Raw genomic sequence first — 24,247 nt, 5'->3', positions numbered from 1 at the left:
TTACCAAGCCCATAAGCAGATTTCGGTGGCTTGAGAATTCCTAATGCTCCATTAACACGACAGTTTGTATGCGGAGCCAAGGTGACATCAAATTTAGGATTCACTTGTGTCTAATAAAATACGAAAGAGGCCACACAAGAGCTGAGGAGAAAGATTAAAACGAATGGAGATCGAATTAAAATATCTCCGCTGCAGATTTTCCAAAATGATGTAATGTATTATTATGGTCCTTTCGGCAAGACATGGATTGTATTTATTAGTCTTAAGAGGCAAAATTATTGCCAGGACAGGGTGTGAATTTCCAAATGCATTAAAAATTTAATGAGTTCTTGTTACCAGCTTAGAAGAATTTTGCATTTTACCCGACTTAACAACAAAGGGGCGATTCACTTCAAATGCAAGAGGGTGAACTGGAGTCCACAGTTAATGGTTTATATTGCGTTGACAATTCTTCTCTAAGAGAGGCGAAGTCGTTGTGTTGAAGCTCACGTTAAACCTCTGCTGAAACCGAAGCTTCTTCAAGAGGAAGCAGTGGAAATGTATCCAGCATGGAGAAACTCATCGCATATAGAGCACAGATACTCGAAATTTAGGAGGCATGGTTGGCGAATAAAAACCTAACAGGCGCTACACAGGAACTGCAAACGTTGAGATTTATTGCAAAAAGTAAGGCCGCTCTTTTCCGCTACGATGTCCGCAAAGTTAGGGCATGACAGATTTATTGCAAGAACGTCCAACGCAACACTTAGCTATTTTCTCACAGTGAACCCGAGCGGAAACATTACGCCAAGAGGCAACGTCTCTTAGTTCTAACATGGTTGTCATTGCTGCATAGACCTTGTATATTGCATAGCGGTTGCCGACGTGTCACTAACGGGGCAGAAGCTGAATGGGCTACAGCGTTGTCGATAGCAGGCACCAGCGAGAGTTACATGGTTCTGATGGACAAATTTCAATGGAGTTTAATTTGGGTAGTGACATATACATGAGTTAATGGCAAATAACGTGTATAAAAGCATCCGAGGGTAATTATTCTATTACCAGGCCGTGTGTATTTGGGGAATGTTTGTGATGTGCTAGGAATTGCTTCGATGCTTGGCTTGTCCATTATTGGCGTGGATATACAACGTGTAAGAGGAATACGTTGATGAAAGAACTGGTATATCCACATGGGGTTACATGAAACTAATTTAAATACTTCAAAGACTCACATTAATGGTTACACATTACTGGTAGTGTCACTCCAAACATGCTGTATTGAACCATAACACGACATGCTTAATTCCCATTGGACTAAACCGAGACGTATTTGTTCTACATGCCACGCACGGGGCTGGGTTTATTTCTTAAATCACTAGAGAGTTCAAGTAATATATGATGCTATACCAGCATTAATACACAAAAGATCAGGGTTGAATCTGAACGTGAAAATACAGGGTAGCATCCGTGGTTCCGTGGTTGCGTGGTAACTGGTCCAGACTCCATCACTTCAAGGAAGATGATAACGTGTCCGACTTGTGTGATTCTATCATTTCCTCGCAAACTAGCCAGATACGTTATTATACCACACTGATAATGATTAAAGCAATCCGCCTACAACGCACATTGTGTGATTTTTATGACCATCCGTCCATTACTATTTTTCATGAGCGCAATGAACATGTTACGTTGCATTAGTGAGTTGATTTTACACCGCTATTACTTATATTAAGTTATATCATGGTGTGCCAGCTTGATGTGAACAGAAAGCCCGACGTTGTACTGGTGTCGGATATATTCCAGTGTGGAATAATAGCTAAAACATTACCAGGATTCGAACCTACGATTGTGGGTTCCTGGCAAAGGGACTCAACAATGCTGATTAATAGTGAAATGTTAGTTATACCTCCTATGCCAACCACACTCATACATTACATTATCTACGAGTATTGGTTAAAAACAACAAATGATAGCACTGCACCGGTCACGTCAGGTACATATGTACCATGTATGATCTCTAATGACCCGTGAGTACTCTCTTGAGACGTCAAAGACCCCGAAGCAGCTCAGTTGACGGGTAATTGAGTGAGTTTAGTTTTACGCCGAACTCAGCAATATTTCAGTTAGATGGCAGCGGTCTGTAAATAGCAGAGTCTGGACCAGACAATCTAGTGATGAACAGCATGAGCATCAATCTGCGCAACTGGGAACCGATGACATGTGTCAACCAAGTTGGCGAGTCTGACCACCCGATCCCGTTGGTCGCCTCTTACGAGCATGGGTTACACAATGTCAGTTCTCACCGGGATCTTCAGGGGCCCGATCAAACATGAGGCTGTAGTGATGAGTGAGTGAGTGAGTTTAGTTTTACGTCGCACTTAGCAATATTCCAGCTATATGGCGACGGTCTGTAAATAATCGAGTCTGGACCAGACAATCCAGTGATCAACAACATGAGCATCGATCTGCGCAATGGGGAACCGATGACATGTGTCAACCAAGTCAGCTAGTCTGACCACCCGATCCCGTTAGTCGCCTCTTACGACAAGCATAGTCACCTTTTATGGCAAGCATGGGTTGCTGAAGGCCTATTCTACCCCGGGACCTTCACGGGTCCTGTAGTGATGAAGTACGTGCATAAGCATCTTTACAAACTTATATCATGATACGTCCACGGAGCCAGCAGTGATTTATCATCGAAAGCTGTTTCACAGGAGATATCGCTTGTGTGAGATCAGACGATATCTCCTAGGAGATATCGCTTTGACAGTAGATTTTGCACAATGCCCTGACGATGCTATGACGTCATGAACTTGATGACGTCACAATGCTATGACATCGTTTCAAATCTAATGCCAGTGCTGTGTTCAGAGATGTACATGTTTCACTGAGAACTACTGAAGAATGATTTTGAATGATAAACAGATTCTCACCCTCGTGGATACTGACATTAATTATATCAACATTATATCAACCTTTATAAAGGTAAAAATATCCTTGGCAAGCCTCGGATATTTGTTACTTTGTCAACACGTGTTGATATATTACATATCAGCAGACACTTGGGCGAGATTCTCTATGTATCACACAACGCCTTAGGTGGGATCCTTGAGGCCCAAAACGTCTACTTAACGACTGACAGCAAGTCTACATAACACAATGAAGTCATCAGTAAGGAGTCAGAACAAAGACTGACGAGCGTGTCGGTTGAGGTCCACAAATCATTGCTACTATTTTTGTTAACGTAGTGCCATCGCTTTTAAGTCCATCGACTAACAAAACCCAGGCTATTCATCACATCCAGTAGACAGACTTAGTTACTGATTTATCAAAGCATCCTCCCGACGCATCGTGTCCTGTGGTACATCTGCCCAACCCCATCCATGTTTTCCCAACTCCCAAATAGGCTTCCCCCTGACAGGAAAACTCGGGATTAAGTAGTGTATCGTACATTTCCCCTCTCCTGGGACAGCTGCTTGATCAATGGTAATGCTTTGCCATGGTCTATAGGGGTTTACACTCGTTAGAAATGGAACCAGAAGACTTAGCACGTATATTGATTTCAACAACGAAAACAGAATAGGTCTAGAGTAAATTGAAGCGAACTTCGATTTATACCAAGTAGTTCACACCTTTAACCATAATTTGACAACTCCGGGGGTTAAAACATGGGCACGAATATATCGATTATTTCCTGTTGTGTAAAGATAGTGATGGTATTGCTGAAAGCATACTGAATCGTTGTCATCCTGCATTGAATACAATGTTATTTTTTCAAGACACGTCCTATTCAAAATCCGAAAAAGAGTACATTGAAATACTGTTGGAACAAATGCAGCTGTATGACGTGGCATAACTATTTCCTGACAGAATTATTTAGAGCATTCCAAACAGTAATATGAATTCCTCTGACACTGTGCCCAATTATTGCAATCCCATAAAATCCATTCAGATTGGTATGCTGGTTCAGAATACTTTTACTTGTTTGCTCGTCTTGTGCCATTTATTATCACGTTATCAATGTTGATACTTGTCATTTCCATAAATGTCAGAAGAATCAATACAGATTTGTGTATTTCCCGTTGCAATGTCTCCACGGAGATTCGTATAACCCAACGCAACATAAACTTGCAATGAGGTACAGTACAGAGCAAATGCAAGCGACATTTCCACAACGCTAATGTGTTGTTTGCTGCGTGTATAATAAACCAGCTGGAGCGTCCACAGAGAATCGGATGACAACCGGTGATGGCAAACTGAAATACCATTTAGGCCAGTGTGACAACCGATCGGTCATTATTTGCTGATGGTGCGATATGATGGTACATATTTGACCACGGTCATTGTAAGCATGACGGGACTGTCAAAGTAATGATAACGAATAGGGAGCTGATGTAACTCAACACTATAATGTTCATGCGGTTGCAGCGAGGAGGTGTGACGCGATAGCTAAAGCTGTGTGCAGTGCTGATGTATTATATAACGGACAACATGGGTGATTATTGGTAAACCGATTTTGAACATCTTGCAAAACGAACATTAATCTACATAAAAATCCCAAATCCCACATTGAAATGGCAATGTTCCCAGAAATAGTTTATTTAGAGTTTATAGTTAGCAATAGAGTCAGATATCTGATTTATTGAACCATCACACCCATAACTGAAGTACTGTACTAGTCTATACTAGGCAATCCAGTGATCGATATCTTGAGCCTCGGTTTCTTGGTGCTGTGGGTGGGGTTAGGTATTGTGAGGATAACTGAACAATGACGTGCGTTTTACATAATAACTACACTGACTGCATATTATGTAAACAGGCACTAAAAAGTGCAGCTAAAAGTGTTCATTCTGACTTACATACATCGAATGCATTGAATACTTCTATCACTTTGTCTACTATTCTGACGAAAACACGTCAAACACAACACTAATAACAACGCAATGTGTAATAATGAAAAGGTGGAATAAAAAAGGCGGAGGTCAGTGAGGGCATGTTCCAACGCTCAAGCTCTGTCTGGGCCTACTCTCCAGAACTGAACCTAGGCCAGACGCACATACCAGTATAAATGGCTATTGGCTCAAGCATCGAACCATGTCCAAGAAGCACGCTTGTAAGCGATCACCCAGTCTTACATTTTATAACAATGAGATCTAACGAGTCGTGATTGCGTTACAGCCCAATCAAAGGTAAGACATGCGTACAAGTTACCATTCTTGAAATGAAAGTAATCAAATTAGTACGAATGAATTCCCTTAATGGAACTATCTACATATTTTACGCTGTTCTTTCATATAATTGTTTTGTCAGACCAGGAATAATCGATGACCTATTTCTGATGAATCATAAAAAGTTGTTTTTTTCTGTTTATCGACTACGAAAAAGATGTCCTTCTCTTGTACCGTGTAAACGGATTAAGTTGTCGTATATATCAGTTAAGCTACCTCAGATAAACCAGCTGTTCTTCATTTCAGTGCCTTTAATATATCAGCACGTGACACCCTTTGTCTTCGAGATTTACTCCAGTTACGAAAGCAACAGGAAATCGCAAGAGCTGTCGATCCAGCTCAATGAATAACGCTACCCACACAGGCAGAAGAACAAATAAACAGAGCACAACAACAGACCAGACCAGTGCACAAGGCATAATAAACTGAGTATCTGGATGTCTGGGAGAGTTATATTTGCTATGGTCTTTGCCACATGGCTCTTGCTACAATCTGCCTGGGGAATATTACCCGTCTTGGATAACGAGCATGACGTAAGAAAAACAGTTAGCGTCAAGCAATAACCTTGCCTTACACCTACATGCCCGGGTTGGTGCTAACTGCTGTTTAATAGTCATCTGCGAGGCGGTGTAGGAAACGGAGAGAGCAGAGTAACGGTTATTTGCCAATGTGGAACACATAGGCTGCGTTAAAGAAACATATCCCATACAAGCTTGCCATTGGGAAAATTCCGTTTTAGAAATGATTACCCAGTACATCAACCATGTCTTCAGATTGACATTTGGTCCCCAAAATAAATATTAAAGAACAATGTATAACTCTAATAAAAAGACGGTTAAACATTTTTTTTAAATTGCTGCAGCTGAGGCAATCTGGATTTGCCTGCCTATTCTGGACTGGAGATGGACTCGGTTTCTAATTTATTCTCTACGGTTTTGGAGACGGGCTACCATCTCGTGAGCATAGAATTGTGAGACTTGATCAAATTAGCAGCCGTGCTAATGTCATATGGTCACATACATTTGTTGTCTCCCAATTCATATGTCGTGGCATACATAATTACCAGTTCATGATTACCCTAATAACAGACAGTCAAGATTTCAGACGCACATATCACATTGATTACACCGCAAATTGAACTATACAAGACGTGGACAGGAACAAGGACTGGCGATGGTGGCAAAGGAGAGTACGTATGTGCTTGACCACCAGGACTGACCAGTACTATAGTTAGGAGCTACAGTTGCAACGAAATGTGGGAAAAGACTGGTTTGTCTGATCCAGACTGCGTTATCACTAATTCATCCAAAACACGTCAGTGACAAATGCTGGTTACATCTTGTGTCTGCCTCACAGTTCAAGTCTGTCTGACAGTCCCTGAACCACATTATTTTCCCTATTTCTTAACCTTCTCTGTAATGCTTAAGCCCTAAATGAAGCAAGTCTATATTTACTCTGGGTCAGAATCTCTCCTCTGCCTGGCACTCCTTTTCAATTTAAATGTACTTGTTTGTTACTATCAAAATTATTTATTTTCAGAGACTAGGCGTAAGTATATCACAGTCCCTGAACCATATTTCCCATACTGCTAAGCCCTCCAAACCAAGCTGAAGCCGTGAATAGGGCAAGTCTAGAGTTTAGTAATGCCCTATTTGCGGTGTCTCTACGTGTGTATATATATGGTGTATATAAGTGTGCAACTCCCAACTGGTTGTCCTTTAATCCATACAACATGCTGGCGAATATCAGAACAGCAAAGATGGCATCTGTTTGTGTTAACAAATATTAACCGTATAGAAAGAACAGTAGGTTGTTGCTGCTATGTTCGTTATATTGATAAGAAGTGACAACACAGGTACAACTATATCAGCCAAATCTGATACGTCTAATCTCTGTATTTCCCACGCACGCCAAGTAACTATCCAGGTCTAGCAAACACTCCAGTGATATTGTATCAGACTTCTAATACAGTTTTGCCCACCTTTCCCATCCCTCTGCGCCACAAACCCCCAGACCCCCACAATACAACAATAAACCCCCCTCCGCGTTTCAAGTATGCAGGGAAACCCTGTCTGTTCCGTGTTATCCGCAACCCTGCTGATTATTTGACAATTGTGCAAGTGTTTCGTGTATACAGCGCCTGACAGCTGGCTGGAACTTGTTTGTAGAATTTGAAATTTTGCCATTTCGTGGGATCTGTTTCTTTAACGATACAATCGTAGCTGGGCGTTGCATTCTTACGAGGTCAAGATGGAGATAAGAAATGAGCACAGTGGAGTGGAAGCAAGAAGTTGCAGAGCATTGTCTGAAAAACATCCACGACTCAAGGCTACACCGTATTGTGTGAACTGCGGTGAACGCGTCTAAATTTGGCACGAACCGTGCAATTTGGCATATATTAATGTTTAATGAATGCCAAAATTGTCCTTCATTCTTCGAGTTTGTAGTTCAACTGACAGACCGAAAATCTGATTGTGGAAAACTTGTGGGATTTTGTGTTCCTTTTCTTGAAAAATTCAAATTATATATAACCAACAATGAAATATTTATAGGAAACACTGAATTGAGACTATCTAGACACATACAGCTTCACCTTTCGGTTTTATGTTGAATATATTAATGCTCAAACGAGGCAGTTTAGGGGATAAATTATGTTATAAAGATGTCTTCCTATTCTAAAACATAAAATATGTATGCACAAAGGAGTATAAACGTCAAAACAAGAATCTGCTGTTAGGTGTGAGGAGACAAACGCACATAAATAGCACACCCTATTTCGTCTCCATGAGGCAGGTTATGTATGGATAATAATATTGTTATATTGTTGTAAGGTTACTTCGAGTCATTGACATGGAACCTATGGTAGTGTGTAATAGGAAAATAATGACAGATGCCTGTTTAAGATATTCCCTGTTGCAGAAAGCATCTATGTTGCATGGGTTTCTCGTCAGTTGCTGTTTTCAAAGATGGGCAACGATGCAGAAAATTGGCGCAATTTGTTTTTATTAGTTTAATGTATCGCAAGCAAGTAACACAATGCACATAAACTTTGAAATTAGTTTCTCTTGGAAACTGTCAGTAGAACGGACTCTTAAAGTTCCTTTGATAACAACTGCAGTTCATTTGCACGACTTATTCACGTATATTTAGATATGGTTACATTATTATCTTGAATAAACGCGTAAAATGTAACATGTGTTATATTTGGGATTATACTCCCTCAGTATGCTACAGATTCTAGTACTGTTTTTTTCTGTTGAAAGGTTAAGCTGACAGTTAAGATACACCGTAATTTGTTGTTTGTTATCTGTGGTCTTACTTATGGCAACGTCTTTGACATTAATGATACTAGGCTGTTTTGTTTGATTGTGACGAATACGATATGTTTGACATTAAACGCACTATATTAACGGTGGAAATAACGAGGACCACAAAGATGACACTCTGATGACGTTCCTAGACTACGTTTTGGAGGCCAAGGAAACGATGATGTGATTACTTCGACATTACAAAACTCACCTTTCTTTTCAAATGAGGAGTAATGTAGCTAGTCTTATATATTTCAAAGGAAACCCGAAACTCATCATATCATAAATATCCTACCTCGTCTTATCCGAAACCGGAAGGCTGAAACAAGGCCTGAGTCAAACCGTTCAAAGACTGCATCGGGTTGCATAAGGTACGTGGCATTATAGACTACAAGACTACTATTTCCGTGTATACACAACGTAGCATACAGAGCTGTGCTTTCACAAACATCGACTATTGAGCACAGATGCAAAGGCCAACAATGAAATGAACGCTTATTTCTGGACAGTCAGGACGTAACTATGCACAGATCGAAAGTGAACGACCATACAGCATTGTGTAAATAACTTCAGCAGTTGTAGGTTTCGTGGAGGGACGTCAAGGTGTTTTGCAAGGAAGACAGGCGGTTCAATAAACCATTATAGAGAAATGCTTCGCGTACCAACCAGTGCCTTCAGAAAGAGATGCATCATGGCTGTAGATGATCTTCTGTGAGGCTGTTTTGTCACAGACAATTTAACGCAATTCCAAGCGAAATGACAGCTATGTGCCCTCAAACCCTGTGAGCTCTTTATTCTACATTTCTGAGGCATTTTCCTGTCAAAACAATTACTGGAGTGAGCGAGAGACTGGCGAGTGAGCCAGACTGTATAGTGTTACACTTACTGAGGCAGCTGACTAGTAATTGGGGGACTACCATATCCAGCTCAATTTATGATTCGATTACCGTCTGATTTATTGAATATTCCACGTGGAAAATAGCATATAACTTGTCCCGAATCAGATAATTAAACAATGTGATATGGTTACAAATTAGGTGGGGCTTCACGAAAATTGATTACCGGGCCTAATTTGATTTTCTATTAATACAAATGGTATATCATTTAATAGTACTGTCAGGCCGAATTTACCTATCCAGTGTCTTAATGACAGAATCAGATACTACATACTTTCTTCATGCTATGGTAGTATGACATTGAAGGGGATACAAGCGAATGGATGACGTAACAGGAAACAATTGGATCTGTGGTAATGATTCTAAACCTTAATTGCAACTAATTCGATCCCGTTAGTCGCCTCTTACGACAACTTAGTCACCTTTCATGGCAAGCATGAGCTGCTGAAGGCCTATTTTCCTGGGATCTTCACGGGTTCGTTTTGTTACGTCTTGTGTGAATGATATAATGTTTGGTTAAGTGTCCATTGACACTGTAAATGAAATATACAAATGTCGCCTTGAGTGTTGACATACCGATAGTATGGATTAACGGTTGTGATTGACAAACTAACCTTAAAAGTTAGCAAAAGGCATTGATCTTCTTAACCAAATGATGACTGAAATCGCATATCATTTTTTCTAATCTGCCTTTCGCCGGATGGAACCTGTTTCGGGAGATAATACTCTGGTATTGACCTTTGAAATCGCTAACAATTGTGTATGGTAATTGTGAACCACAACATTTAACTGTTGACGTAAAAATTAAGTCATGGGCCTGTTAGCTTACTTTCATTGCAGTGTCATTTATATTGTCTTCACAACAGTATTTCTATTCCTTAAACCATTTGTGTAAGGACCAGTTGAACAACGATATGTGGTGGAAATTGCTTCCATCGGGAAAAATGCAGAAAAATGCTAACCAACATCTCGTCCATCCATGTACTGTCTTGATACCCAAGCATAACGATATCAATACGTATACATTAAGCCGTGCCTTCTTTCTTTACTTTGAAGAAGTTACCAACGTGCATCTTTTGATGAGACCATGGTCCCTATGGTAGATAGCGACATATAAAACTACTGATTACAAATAGAAGTATGGGGATGTTCTATAAGGAAACCGCAAACACGAAAATATGAAAGTTTATCCCTCTAACTACCTAGAACAATATCTATTCTGTATATCAGTAATGAATTGCGTCTGGAAATGACATGTACATGATAGTGGAATTTATGGTATCACAGAAGATTTTAGACCTACACTGTTTGATTATCTCATTGGGCACGGTGGTCATATTGGATGTCCCTCTCTCTTCCGTCATACAACATCAATATCCAATTTATCACAGTCGGCAACGTGTACTTTTGCTTCATAACCCTCTTCAGAGATCAAACAAGGGACCCGTGAGGACCCAGACTAAATTTCTGCACCAATATTTTCTCAGCGATGATGTCCGTCTAGGGGTGATTGTGTGAACACCTCAAGAGACTGATGGTCATTCATTTAGAACAAAGCAGCTTTGTACTGGACCGTGGTCAACAGGATAGAGCTAAACCAATCTGGCCAGACAGTCATCAAAACCGGATGAAGAAAGTAGGGGCCACGTGGATAGAAGAACCCAGTTTAAGTACATTGTGTGAAGAATTTCATAAAATGATAGACTTGTATTTCAGATGAAGGCCACATGTTTGTTTAGGTACTTCCATTTGAGGAGAGCAGGAAATAATTCATGGAACGTTAGGACAGGAGAATTAACGATACAACAAATAAAATGGTACCGAAGAGCAGCTGAAACACATAACGAGGTGATTTTGTGAGATAGAGAATGAGGGCACATGATCTTGTTTGCGTGTTGACAGGTACTGATTTTAGTAGCATTTGGGTTTGTTTGTTCGTTAGTGTCATTACAGAAGGTGAATCATTTACGGTGTTTTTGATGTTTTGCAAAAACTGTTAACTGTTCGTGTGTTTGTTTCATAAATTCTATCGTGTCGTTGTGATTGCTGCAAAAACCGATGAATTAATCACATAACGCTGAAAACGCGAGTAACAAGATGACACTTACTGAGATTTATTTCAGTACGCCATTAGCAATGCAGAACATGCCACCTGCACGCGCCTGCTTCTTTAACAAAACCTTGTGTCAGCTGAAAATCCATTAATCACAAATAAATAGTACGATCGTCCAAGGTTTTAGTTTATCAATATCCGATGTTCTCGTCATTCATGGCGATACCTGATACAATCAAACTGCTAATAGCCTTCCATACACGTGTACCAAGTTGTCGTCTGCTCTCCACATGCGACCTCGCATTGAACCAGTCAAGGCGACATATATCATAGAGGTTATCTTAAAAGGCATTATGGCAGGGACCGTTTGCAATTAGGGACTCGAAACTTAACATCTGTCAGGCTTGATTTCTATCAGTCATAGTGTTTGGTAAAGTTAGAGAAATTACGTCGGTGATGAAGTGATTTTTGATTTGGATTATCTTCTTGTCGCATGCATTTTCTTACATAATGGCCTCGTTTCATGTCGTCGTTAAGTGTGATAAAACGATCCAGATAAGGTCGGGCGATTGTACATGACATCGGAGAAGTTACCAGCCAAAATCACTCAGGTGGTAGTGAAGCTCACATGTCTCATTTTCCCACGTGGAACATGGCAGTGTGTGTTACGTCTAAAAAATGCTCCTGGTGCATAATTTTCAATTTTCAAGTCAGACGTTTAAGAGACAGAATGGTTATTTCCCACGAGGTTTCGAGGAGAAAATGGAATTATTAAACTTAAATGTAATTCATCATTATGGGGATAACACTTTACTGTTTCGCCATTGTTATTGGACATCGTCCTGTCTGCAAATGATCACAGGCAGTGTCTCACTGGACTTGTGCACTCAAATACTCTACTGTGGTGCATATGTCAACCCGTCATGTGTCTTTCTTACCACAATACAAGGGTTTTGCTCCGGTAAGTATGTTACCTTTCCGTTTTTCACGAAGTGAAATGGGAGAAAGCTCCAGTTGTGTTGTGAAGTGCGAGTTTGGCGTCATGAAACACTCACTCCGAATGAAGAAGAATGAAGTCCACAAAATGGGTTGAGGTTTATATGTTCACAAATGATACAGCTATACAGCTGTCACACTATTCATATTTGTGTTATTTTAGTATATTCTTAATTTTGATAATGTGCTAGCATCCTGGCCAACGCGTTGCATCAAAAGAATAAAGAAAAAACTGCAGAATAATGATGGAACTTCTGCAAGCTTAATGTTCTCATTATGCAAAAGAAGTTAAAATCCTGACTTGCCAACAAATGAAATGTGTTCCTTATCAGTTATAAACGGCATGTACCGAAGTATGAAGAATCTGATAAAGCTTGAAGTGCAATTTGCACAAAAGTCGCGAACTTTCATAAAATTCCTTGTGCCATGCATGTACAGAGCATTATTCTTGTCAGGGATGTTTCCCATATGTCTGATGTGCCTCTTCAAGGGTAGATTATTTACAAGACACTGTTGAGTGCTTCTGATTATTAGTGGCGTGATGGTGTGATATATTAGTGTACATACTCACCGATGCAAAAAGAACATAATCCCTGCCAATACCACGATGACGACCAACACACAGGCCAACACAATGATGACTTTACAGGGCGTTGCACAGATCTCTGTCTCCAGTCTTTCTCCCTGGTCCAAAAGAGGGGGTTCGTCGTCCTCCACTTCAATCCGACATTTATCGACCATAAACAGTTTGACTCTTTCGCCAACATTCTCCCCCAAACATCCAGTCCAGTTGACTCGGTGCAGAAGTCCTGTATTCCAGGGTGGGGGGCACGGGAACCCTTCCCAGAATCCCCGGAGCAAAGGGTCGAGATACACTTCCGCCATCAGTAAGTCAAAGAAAGGTAGGATCCTTGAGGTAAGCATTAAGTTGGTCGAAAATCCTGTACCATGCTGAAAAAGTGAAGGCCAGGATTTAGAAATAGTAAGGTATAAAACGCTTTTACATCCAAAACAAAATTTATAAAATTATCATAGTTTGGCATGGAACATCTAACCAAACGGTAAACGTATCAGCCTCAACTTCGCGTCTGTTGACAAACACCGACAAAACGTACCGCCTCAGCCATGACGATTCTAAAATTTTGACCATGCGATATGAACTAATGCCAAGCTTTAGCCAAGCAAGTGATACTTATTATACAATGAAATTCCAAATAACAGTGAAAGGAAACAAATGGCGTTACATCTAACGTAATTATTGATCAAGTCAAAACAAAATGCCTGATGACCATTAAGTCGGCAATGTGATCTAGTTTTCTTCAGAAGGAAAACGTCATTATTCCTCGTCCTTATCTGAAACCAAATGTATCTCTGACCCCACGACAGCGGGCAAGCTGTAATTCTAGCTCCCAACATCGTCCTCACGGTGTTGGTGACGGAATATAATCCTATAAAATTTCATGATAGCTATTAATAAATAAACACAAATGGCTAAAGGAACGTTCTGCGTATTACAAGTAGTAATCAATATAATTTTAACTCGTACAAAGCCAGTTCACATTACTGACACTGCCAAAGTTAAACAAAACAAGACATTTTCTGTGTGTGATAAATAGCATAAAAACATCAAGCGCTCGTCTTACGCTCCCCGGGTCATCATTATAGCCAGACAATGTATACCAGACCATGTTAATAGGTTGACAAAATATGTCTAGGAATAAGAAACCTCTCTGCTTGGTGTCTCCGTTTGATGAAACACCGCTAGGAGACATCCCATTTGCCAACAGAAAAAAGCACAAGTCCAATTAATCACTCGAAACGAATGGAAAAAAGCATGTAAACGACTCATAATGGTTTAACGTTACATGCGCTTTGTCGTGGGCTTCAGTCTTACTCCGTCCGATAATTACTAAGCAGCCGAAGCTACGGTGCTCTATTTCGTTTCTGGAAAATCTCGTGTACATATAAATTCATATTCTTTTGATCAAATAGAGCCCAATGGGCGGTGGCTAATGAAGGCTTACTTCAGATTTTAATGAGCGAAATCTCTCCGTTTGATCAATAGGGTTGTTTATGAGAAAGAAAATCTATAATGGTTGTGTGTAATCAGCGAGGAGGATTTGGATCAGTTTCTTTCAGTAAAACACCATTTATTTAACGTAATATGTCGACAGAAAATGGGAAAGTTTATTAATCGTCATCTCATTGAAAAATTGAATGTTTGGGCACAATATGTCATGACAAAGACTTGGCTCTACAACAAAGAATTCTCAATACGCATTTGAAAATAAAAGAATATTATCTCGTCGGAAGATATTTAGGACTTTATATGGTAGGGTAAGGTGCTTTTTGTACGACAACCTCAATATCATATAACGATGCGCCATTTCGGCATAGACTCCTATGCCGCTGGCAACGTCGCATCATAAAGTAACAAGGGCGTTGTCATCCATGAACCATCATACCTGTCCCACTGCAAACACACTACCATGGCAATCGACATGTACTTAAATTAGCGTGAAACTTTATCCATCTTTAACGTGGAGACATTTTGAAAACCTATTTTCGTTATATACGGTTCTGTAAAAGTGCAGCCAAAACAAAAATCTGTACGATAACCAATCGTAATATGTTTACACACCTGTGTTGAATCCATGGTGTCACTTTGATAAAGCAGAGTGACAAGTGACTTCACTGCAGACGGTAACGTGTTGCAAACGAACTTGGACACTTATATTAAAAATCTACCCTTATTAACATCTATGTACATTGTCTTCCAAGCAAATAATTTTAAAACAATACAATAGACGCGACAAAACCTTTCACGTTCATGAAAACCTCAGCTAAAAACATTATTGTTACTTTTGCAGGATCTCGTACCCAGTCTCAAGTAATAGTTGGAATAATGGGCAAGTAGGAAGTCACAGCGCTATGAGTCAAAATCATCTAATCACTAACTGCCCTTCCCTGGCGCATAACACAGTCTTTCCGGACAGTTGAGTAACATGCAATACTTTACATCACATTCCAGCTCGTTGATAGCAAATACCCTCAATTACCCAGCCTATATGCTCCACTTAGTGCGTGATCGCGGTACTGTTACAGTGCAAATACTTGTAGCGTTCACATCTATCATTCCAGCTTCGACTGTCAATCAAACGACACAGACATGTATTTGTTCAGCGAACTCTTCAAGTCGGATTTGTTATACATTACCTTGTTGTGGGCATTGCAAACCTCCTGGCCACGACCGGGCAACAAGACAGCTTGGGAGCTATTTACGGGAAATGGTCCTCTCCATGTTATTGTTGTACTGACGCAAATCTTATGACAAATATTGGTGTAGAGATATCATAGGGGACATCATTCATCTAGCTAACCACGTCGTGGGTTGTTCAAGTATGGACAGCTAATAGACTATTCTGCGAGTTGGTGGACTCTTTACGCTCATTCCTAATCGTTTACATAAACGTTTAATACCAGGCCAAGTGTTATGTACATCCTCGCTGTTGACATGTACGTTATCGGGATTAATGACATTAAAGAAACACGTCCTACTCACGACATAAAAAAATGGCATTAATTCACGTTCCCGATTTAGGGACATGCTGCTGGGATTCTGAATTATTTTATTCAACGACCATAACAGCAGAACATTTTTCATCCAAAAATGAAGGAAAATTATACTTTTCAAGCATGTTATCAGACCCAAGGCGCCATCTAAAAATACAAAACGGTCGATCTAATCATCCCGCCAAACACTACATGCGCAGAATTATAGAATTGTATTTTAACGTCACCTTAGGAAACGTTGGATTCTAAGGAAAACCCCAAAACAAAAAACAAACACAGATTTGGGTTGAAAACATGTCATTAAAACGGAACAATGCACTCAAAAACACTTTCAGTCTAGTGTGTCCGGTACAGTAATATAGCAATATAAAACAAGTGTGTACCTAGCAGGTAATTAACACTTGTCAACATTCAGTTTCACAAACTCGCAATACAGTGAAAGCAGTCACGTGCGGGTCTGTATAAGTGACAGTTAGTCTGAAGGACAAATGGTAATACCAAATTTTCATAACTTTAAATAGAAAGAAATTACTAAATTTGTTTGTATTACTATTTGAGTCTTTAAGCATTTGCCTTAAAAACCGTTTTAATGAAATAACATTTACCCGATTGACGTTTTCGTGTGATAGTTTCCGATTATCTTCATCCAACGTGCATACATTCCTACAGCTTTGTCGATATATGCAGCCGAGCGTGGCTACATGTTTAAAACATGCAGTGTACTGAGTCTATGTAAATATCAGATTTGGTTACTAAGCTTGCCATTGTAAGCCGAAAATTGATGTTTGTCTTACCTATATATCATGTAAACGGCGAAATTACGCGCTAACAACCCGACAATAGAAACAATTATTGTAGGGTACTCACTTTTTTTCTTAACTGTTGTTGTACGTAAACGTGTTTGTCACAGCGAAGTGCTAGCAACATAGACCGCTAATGCAACCCGTACCAAACAAAGACAGGTTATCCATGTGGGAAAACGTCGTCCCGCCCCAATTACAACTATCCATATCTCTCCTCGGTGACACGGGACTTAATTACACTAGTATAAATTATTCACGCCTAGTTTACACTTACGTGTAACTAGCTATGTTTGCATTTTGTGACCTTATTGATTCCTAAGTCTGACTGAGGTCACGAGATACGTAGTACCCACTCAACTTCAAACGAACACGCTACGCACAGCCGATTCAAACGAGTCCTTACGATCAAATATTAATACCAGCTTTCAGATCTTAAGGATAAAACGCAATATGTTGCCTGTTACTCGTAAAGGCCCAGGGTAGCAATAAAGTCAACCTCATTTATTGCTTATAATTAAACAAAGCTATTGTTCATTTGGCATATAAAACACTTTAATAATATTAGCATTAATCGGGTTTGGGTAGTGCAAATATTTCTTCTTCTCTCGTGCGTAGCTGGGGGATTTATGGAAACCAATATGTGATCTATGAAAACATATTGACACTTGATTATTAAATTAGCAATTACGCCCCTTCTCAATCACATTTATAATAATAGATATCATGGGATATATTAACATTCAAAAGAAACAATAAGTGCAATATTCATTTCGAGACTTTGCTACTTATAATCAATAAACATACTACTTTCATAAATGAAATTTCACTCTTTCACTTTCATATTACATGTACTGTCCTGTTTGTTTGATAGACGTCCGTAGTTGTAGTGGTAAATAGCGTTATTCTTGTTGTTGTTGTCAATTTAGTGATCTCGCGTCGATCGAAAGGTTAGAGGTACAAGATTCAGCTGATAAGAAAAATCGTTAAAATGGTACTAAACTTACACTAACTAATGTCTAAACATGGAACAAACATTAGCCGAAGAGTATCTCGCTCCAGAGATAAGAGCCACGAAAAAAGACGCGGAAGAAACAACCGGATCATTTACTTCAAGGGGAAGCAACTGTTGTGTATCCCTTTTTGGCGCAGTTATACTTAAATCTTAAAGTTGTCTTCTGTCAGGCTTTGTAGTTTAAATAAAAGTCTCCAAATGTAAATAATAAAAAGAATATAGTGCCTATCGATCATATGTATTTAGGCAGGACTTACTAATATTCGTCTAAATACACTGATTTTTTATAAGTGTATGGAACGATGTTTTACAATAAATATGAAAACTCTTTCAATAATTTAAAGGTGAATTTTAAAAGAAACATTGATCGTAATATTCAACAAAGACGTTCTTACCTGGTTTCTCTGAAGCGAACAGCTATTCCTCGTGGATGTAGTGTGTTACAAAACACATCCTTTTGCTGGAATCTACTACACCTGAGCGAATCCCAAGAGACGAGATATACGACAAGTCACATCTATTACACCAACGCCTCCCACAGATTAATTCCGATTCACGCACGCCGAGGCAATGCTATGACATCGCGATGACATTCACATAACTCACGAATCATCCATCAGCGCACCTATCTGTACACCTGTTAACCTACGACTGAAAGTCCTGTAAAGTCTGTCCCGATGTGCTACACGAAGAACACGTCACTAAGCCAGCCTTGCAGACAGTATAAATCAATCATGCTCGTCAGATGTCATCTGCCAGGGTGAATTGCGCACCGTTGCGTTATCGTCTGCTCACGGGAGCAGACGAGATAGGTACCAACGAAGTCCGTTCAGTTATCTCAACCGGTTTAGAGTTATCAATTATTAAAACGCTCCGCCCTTACCTTTCATCGTGTGATTCTGACGATAACTTTGAAAACAGTACTCATGAACCTAAAATAATCCTTGAGAGACCCGATGACTCCGCTTTGCAGGAAAACTGTCTGCTCAGTTACTATATAACCGTGACGGGGTTGATCTAATCGAAGAAACGTCCTTATCGTCCTGGATTAAGTCAGGACAATTGACATTGCGTAAGCAATGAGTGACCATTCGCCTACCTTTTGTTGAATAATTTATGACTGCTTCAAGTCTGATAAGGTAATTGAGTGTGTATAGACTTTAGATAAAACTGACACGCAACTTCTAGATAGGCATTAATTCTGGCGGCTAATTCAGAGACAAAGCGCGCCAGTCTAATATTCGCCTTCAGTGCAGGATTAACAAAACAGCAAACATTTTTAGTTATGATTCAGATCAGCCAAAATTCAAACGACCATAGTTAACAAACTGATAACAAGCAACTTCAGCAAATAATATTTTGTAAAAGTTTATTTTTTATGAAATCAATTTGAAAGTATTATCCGCCATCAACACCAAACCCAGATACCAAGTATACCTTAAAAGATTCATGCAAAATGTTAATGAAAATTCAGATAAGATTCTGACAACGAAACACTATCAAAAATGAAACAGCTGGTATAAGGATATTTTTAAAATGATAAGAGAATTGTTCCATGATAAGGGAAGCATAACCTGATAAGCTTTACTAGCCAAGACACAGATCAAGAATTAAGCTGTAAATGAATGTGGCTGGCAGCTGAAGCAAAACCACCGACAGCTAAAAAGCCCTTTTTCTAAACCTCTGTACATTGCATTTTCTCACAATGGTATTGTAATAATTCCAAACCAAGAAAGGTCGGATATCACGCCAGCGAGAGTACAATGGCTCCGACACAATTTTAAAACACGCTGGACTCAATATCCTCTTGGCTGAAATATATACCATCAATCTTGACATTGGCTGAAAAGCACGTCGCTTTACTATGACAACCCGTGATTTCCGTCTAGTTTTTGAATGATGTAATTTACCATAGTCTATTCCGTGCCGCTAGGGTCTATTGTCTGACGCACAAAGATGGGTGTAGTTTGATAAATATTACATGCGGAAGTATTAAATTCTCTCTTAACACTTCCCGAGCAATTGCTTTCTAAGTACGATCTGAACCAGGTGTTCAGAAAACACTAAACGAGCGGTGTTTAATTAAGCGCGACAAATGTTCTGGTTAAATCGACTGGATATATATTTCTCTATGGAATACGCTAAGGAAAATCGCAGAATAATTTACCTTGAGAAAACAAGTGCATATTTTTCATCAACACTTGAGTACTTTTAATCATCTCAAAATTCATCATCGGGATATGTTTCCCCGCTGCCTATTAGACCAGTTCCAATAGAGATGTTTTAAACGGAATATGACTTTCCAAGAAGATTACTTAAACGAGAATTTGAGAAACATTTATGTTTAGCACTTAATATCTTCATGAAAGGGGAAGCGGTGTTGCTATTTACATGAGAATGCAAATTCGGGTGAAAATGAGCCAAAGTGCCATACCGTTGTAAAAGTTAATGTGCTCCCCGCCAGGAGGGGTAATTTGACTAATTTATGGGGTAAGTGTCTTACGAGCACCTATTATCCCATTATTGCAGTTCTCAGACATTGTCATTAGAAAATTACAGCAATTTCAACGTCTCGCATGGATACGACTGAATACGGTAGTCGCCATCATCAGGTACGCTGTCGACACATCGATTCAACATGCCATGGACATTGTTACAACTGTGTGAATAGCTGTCACTCAGTGCGAGACCTTGTCAATTTCCAAATACAGGATAATATTCCAACGAAACATGACAGTCGGTTCGTGTAAATCGCCATGTCGGTGTATTTGGTCTGGTCCGTCACGAACAAATATCGACTATCACCGTTTTCGGGATTTCCGTCACACCGTATCAAAAGCGACAAGAAATTAACCATATCGAGACGGTGTTGTTTCGTTCATATATCCGTCCCTTGTTGGTCGTAACACGTTATTGAAAACGATGTTTGGGAAAAATGACGCAAAGGACCTCACGAACGTTTAAAAAGATCAGTATCTACCTTGCTCATCACGTCAAACGAACTGGATTGCTGAACCGGTTTCAGATCCACACCTTTAGCTACATGAATTTGCGATCGTGATAAACATGTTTCTTTAAGATGAAAACACAAATGCCAGTAGCCATTTTTGCTCGTCAGTGTTGTTTGAATATCATTCAACCAATCAAAGGATATATTTAGGTTTTGTTCTGAATCTCATCGTGCGGTCAAAAACGATAAAATAATATCGATTGAAGTTAAGACGTCAAAGACGCTGTGCTTTTTCAGTGTGACTGAATCATCGATCTATTGAGAATTTCCGCCTCCATTGATTGAGAGACGCCGTGGATGGCTCGAACACCTGGTGTCATCACTGATTTCAGCGACCAATTTATACACATTTTACGACGTTTTTCTTCTTATTCCCAAATGTCCCTTGACGATAAAAGGGAATGAGTCTTTTCAGGAGTGGAGATTACGTGCCTACAAGAAGCAACGTTTATGACGTCCCAGATTTCAGATTTTAATAAACCTCAAAGTCAAGTTTTTCGACGCTTAACTGAATGTTGGGCCGTAAGTTTGTGAAAGGTCGTTGTGTCACTGATAACACCGCTGAACCGGCTCATGTTGATCATCCGATCAACCACCAGATCGTCCCTTCAATACACCGCGGCACAACATCGTGATCTCATGTTGAAGAATAGGAATCATTTCTCCAGCGTCACCTAGTGGTCCAGGAAAGCAACGTCTTCGGAAAAAACACCCCCAAACCTTCCTCATTTCTATTCGCTTTTTCGTTAATGTTTAAGATTGCCATAACACCTTCTGTCCCAGAGTTCTATGTTCAGAAGATAAGAAAACAGACGACGTCTTTAATTATTGAGAAAAGTTCACATTGCAAAAAATTCCATGATATTTTCTTGGCATTAGAAACACATGTAACATTGATATGTTTAAGCATAAGCATCAACTGTAAAATAAGAATCTGTTGGTATGGTTTTATGCCGCTTTAGCAATGTTCCAGCAAAAACACACCAGAAATGGGCTTCACACAATGTACCCATGTTGGGAATCGAACCCGGGCCTTCGGCGTGACGGGCGTAAGCTTTATCCAAAATCAGCTAGCCAACCCCACCTCGCTGTAAACCAAGAGGGTTAGTGAGTCGGGCTTCCCGCATTTACTTTCTCTATCACAGAGTATCAGAAGTTTAGAAAAGATGCTGATCATTGACACTGTCAAGTGCAGACAAGAGTCATGGCCACAGAGTAAAGCCGGGTGTTCGACAACAACAATATTAATTGCGTTCAACATGGTTTTACGTCGCTTTCGGCATTATTCGAGGCAATCCCAGCATATACACTAGAAATACACTTCGCATATTATTCGAATTCGTCACTTGGAAGTCGAACCCAACCTTCGGTTTGGTTTTACGAACGCTTCACCCACTGGACTACCCTACCACATTCGCAGTTTAGAACTTGAATGAGTCAGCTTAATGTCACGTCTATAGTTTCTATGGCAACAAGACTATAATATTTAAGTCGCTTGTGCGTTGCTCCAGTTGTGATATTTGTTCTATCAAGCAAGAACTCCAAAGTCTATGATATCGACGTCAATCGAAGTTGTCTAGATGCAGTAGACGCACGCGTATAACAGAACTTCGATAAGGAGCGGATCTGTACAGAGCCACAAAAGCACCCAGCACTGAAATGAACTGTTTGCCGCGCGAGCATGCTTTTTCCTCGACGTTATCTGTAGACAGGAGTCCAGTCTAAGAGCAACATTCGCACTGATAGCTTCTTGGATGCATGTGTCTAAGAACACTAAAACAACGCTATATTATCTTTAAGGCTGTAAAAAGAACAGCCTATCTTAATCGTCCAAGACATTGCGTTGATTTATTTAGTTTTCGTGACAGAAACAGCGAGGGAATGCACTTCTTTGTGTTCAACAGTAAAGAAGTGGCATTAATGACGTACTAAACTGACAATATCGTCAAATCCTATACTAGACGGTACATGTTCCCTAAAAAGAATGTTTCAAATAGATTTCGAATTACTTTACACTCGTTAGAATATAAAACACATCGACCAAATAAGTGTTCTTGAAACACAAAGGCATGTGTACGAAGCCATAAGAATATAGCATCTACAATTGAAAAGCCGTCGAGATAAAACATGAAGTCTCCCCCTGGTGAATTAAAACGGCCTCGGAGACCAGTTATTTGTTGTAGAAAAGCGGTAAAATGGTAAAGAAATTCCTGATTCTTTCTTATTACTATAGCAGTCTGTGAGTTTGGTTTCACGCCACTTCAAGCAACATTCAAGTTACATCAGAAATATGCTTCACACAGTGTACCCATTAGGGGAATCGAACCCGGGTCTTCAGTGTAACGAGCGAATGCATTCATTACCAGGCTACCCTACTGTCCCGGCCAATCCGTCATGGAGGGCACAAATAATTAACTGTCATAACAGTAATATATAGTAATATGGGTCTTAGTAATATTTGTAGCATTTACTTCCACGCAAGGTGTAGTAGTATTCGTAACAACCAGCCACTCGTTACATCCGATTTGAGTTGAGTTACATTAGCCCATTATGTGCTGGGGGTATTCACCACTCATTGAGGTGAAACTTTTAGAACATGTACCTCACTGGGACACAAGCACCTCACAGCCAAGAATCTTTGGGCACAGCCATATTTGTCCTAGGTAATGGGGCAATCATGTTTGTTTATTAGTTTTCCTCTCCCAGCCGTGGTACACTAAGGCACTAATATTTTAGCACGCTCAGAAGCTCTCTGTCAGCTTCTTGTGTAAAACACAGCCGCGTGATACATGACTTGTTCATATCCGGCAATCTTGGAGGGAGAAGTGTGAAGACCCCCACTTGTGATGAGAGTTGACAGAGGAATTTTACACCACGGCTTCATCAAACGAACATCGGTCAAAGCAAAGGGTCTAGATAAGTCTAACAAGGGCCTTGTGTTTGTCTACAAGATGAATAGCCAACTGACCACGTTACTACAAGGTAAACAAACTGTAATCCATCTTTAACGTCGCCGTACCGGAGTGTTAGAGATTAAAGGAAGGACGTTAGGGCTGAAGCGCTGTGCAAGTGACGGGGACTTACAGAGGGGTTGAGTGGCACACAATTACGGACATGCGTATCTGGAGAATGTCTTCTTTTGTGGCAAAGAGTGACTGACTAAAGGTCAAGCGATTGGTGCGTTTGAAAGATTAAAACTGATTTTTTCGATAGTTTATAAACCCGATTAACCATTCGACCAGCATGCATCCAACCCAAAACACTTTTACGACAATGTAGTCATAATCGTCATTGCAACGTTTATAGCTGTTATGGGAATCCTGTAGTTGACGGGTGAAATAACATTCCAGTGATGATAATTATAATGATGATGATCAAAATAACAATGA

At 39.9% G+C, this 24,247-nt stretch overlaps 1 protein-coding gene across 4 annotated transcripts in view; it reads right to left on the bottom strand.

The window, feature by feature from the left end:
• Positions 1 to 24,247, bottom strand: part of LOC137294012 (uncharacterized) — a 74,254-nt gene that overhangs the window by 7,086 nt on the left and 42,921 nt on the right. For 3 of the 4 annotated variants that reach the window (XM_067824925.1, XM_067824926.1, XM_067824929.1), the window contains one exon: positions 13,032 to 13,411. In XM_067824925.1, the coding sequence (XP_067681026.1) occupies positions 13,032 to 13,411 (380 nt within the window). Of the gene's footprint in view, positions 1 to 13,031; positions 13,412 to 18,243; positions 18,656 to 24,247 lie in introns of those variants that run through there. The other variant, XM_067824927.1, reaches the window with a different exon arrangement.

This window comes from Haliotis asinina, chromosome 8 (genome assembly GCF_037392515.1).
Source record: "Haliotis asinina isolate JCU_RB_2024 chromosome 8, JCU_Hal_asi_v2, whole genome shotgun sequence".
NCBI lineage: Eukaryota > Metazoa > Mollusca > Gastropoda > Lepetellida > Haliotidae > Haliotis > Haliotis asinina.
Note: the sequence above shows the minus strand (reverse complement) of the source record. Positions and strands in the feature narration are given on the sequence as shown.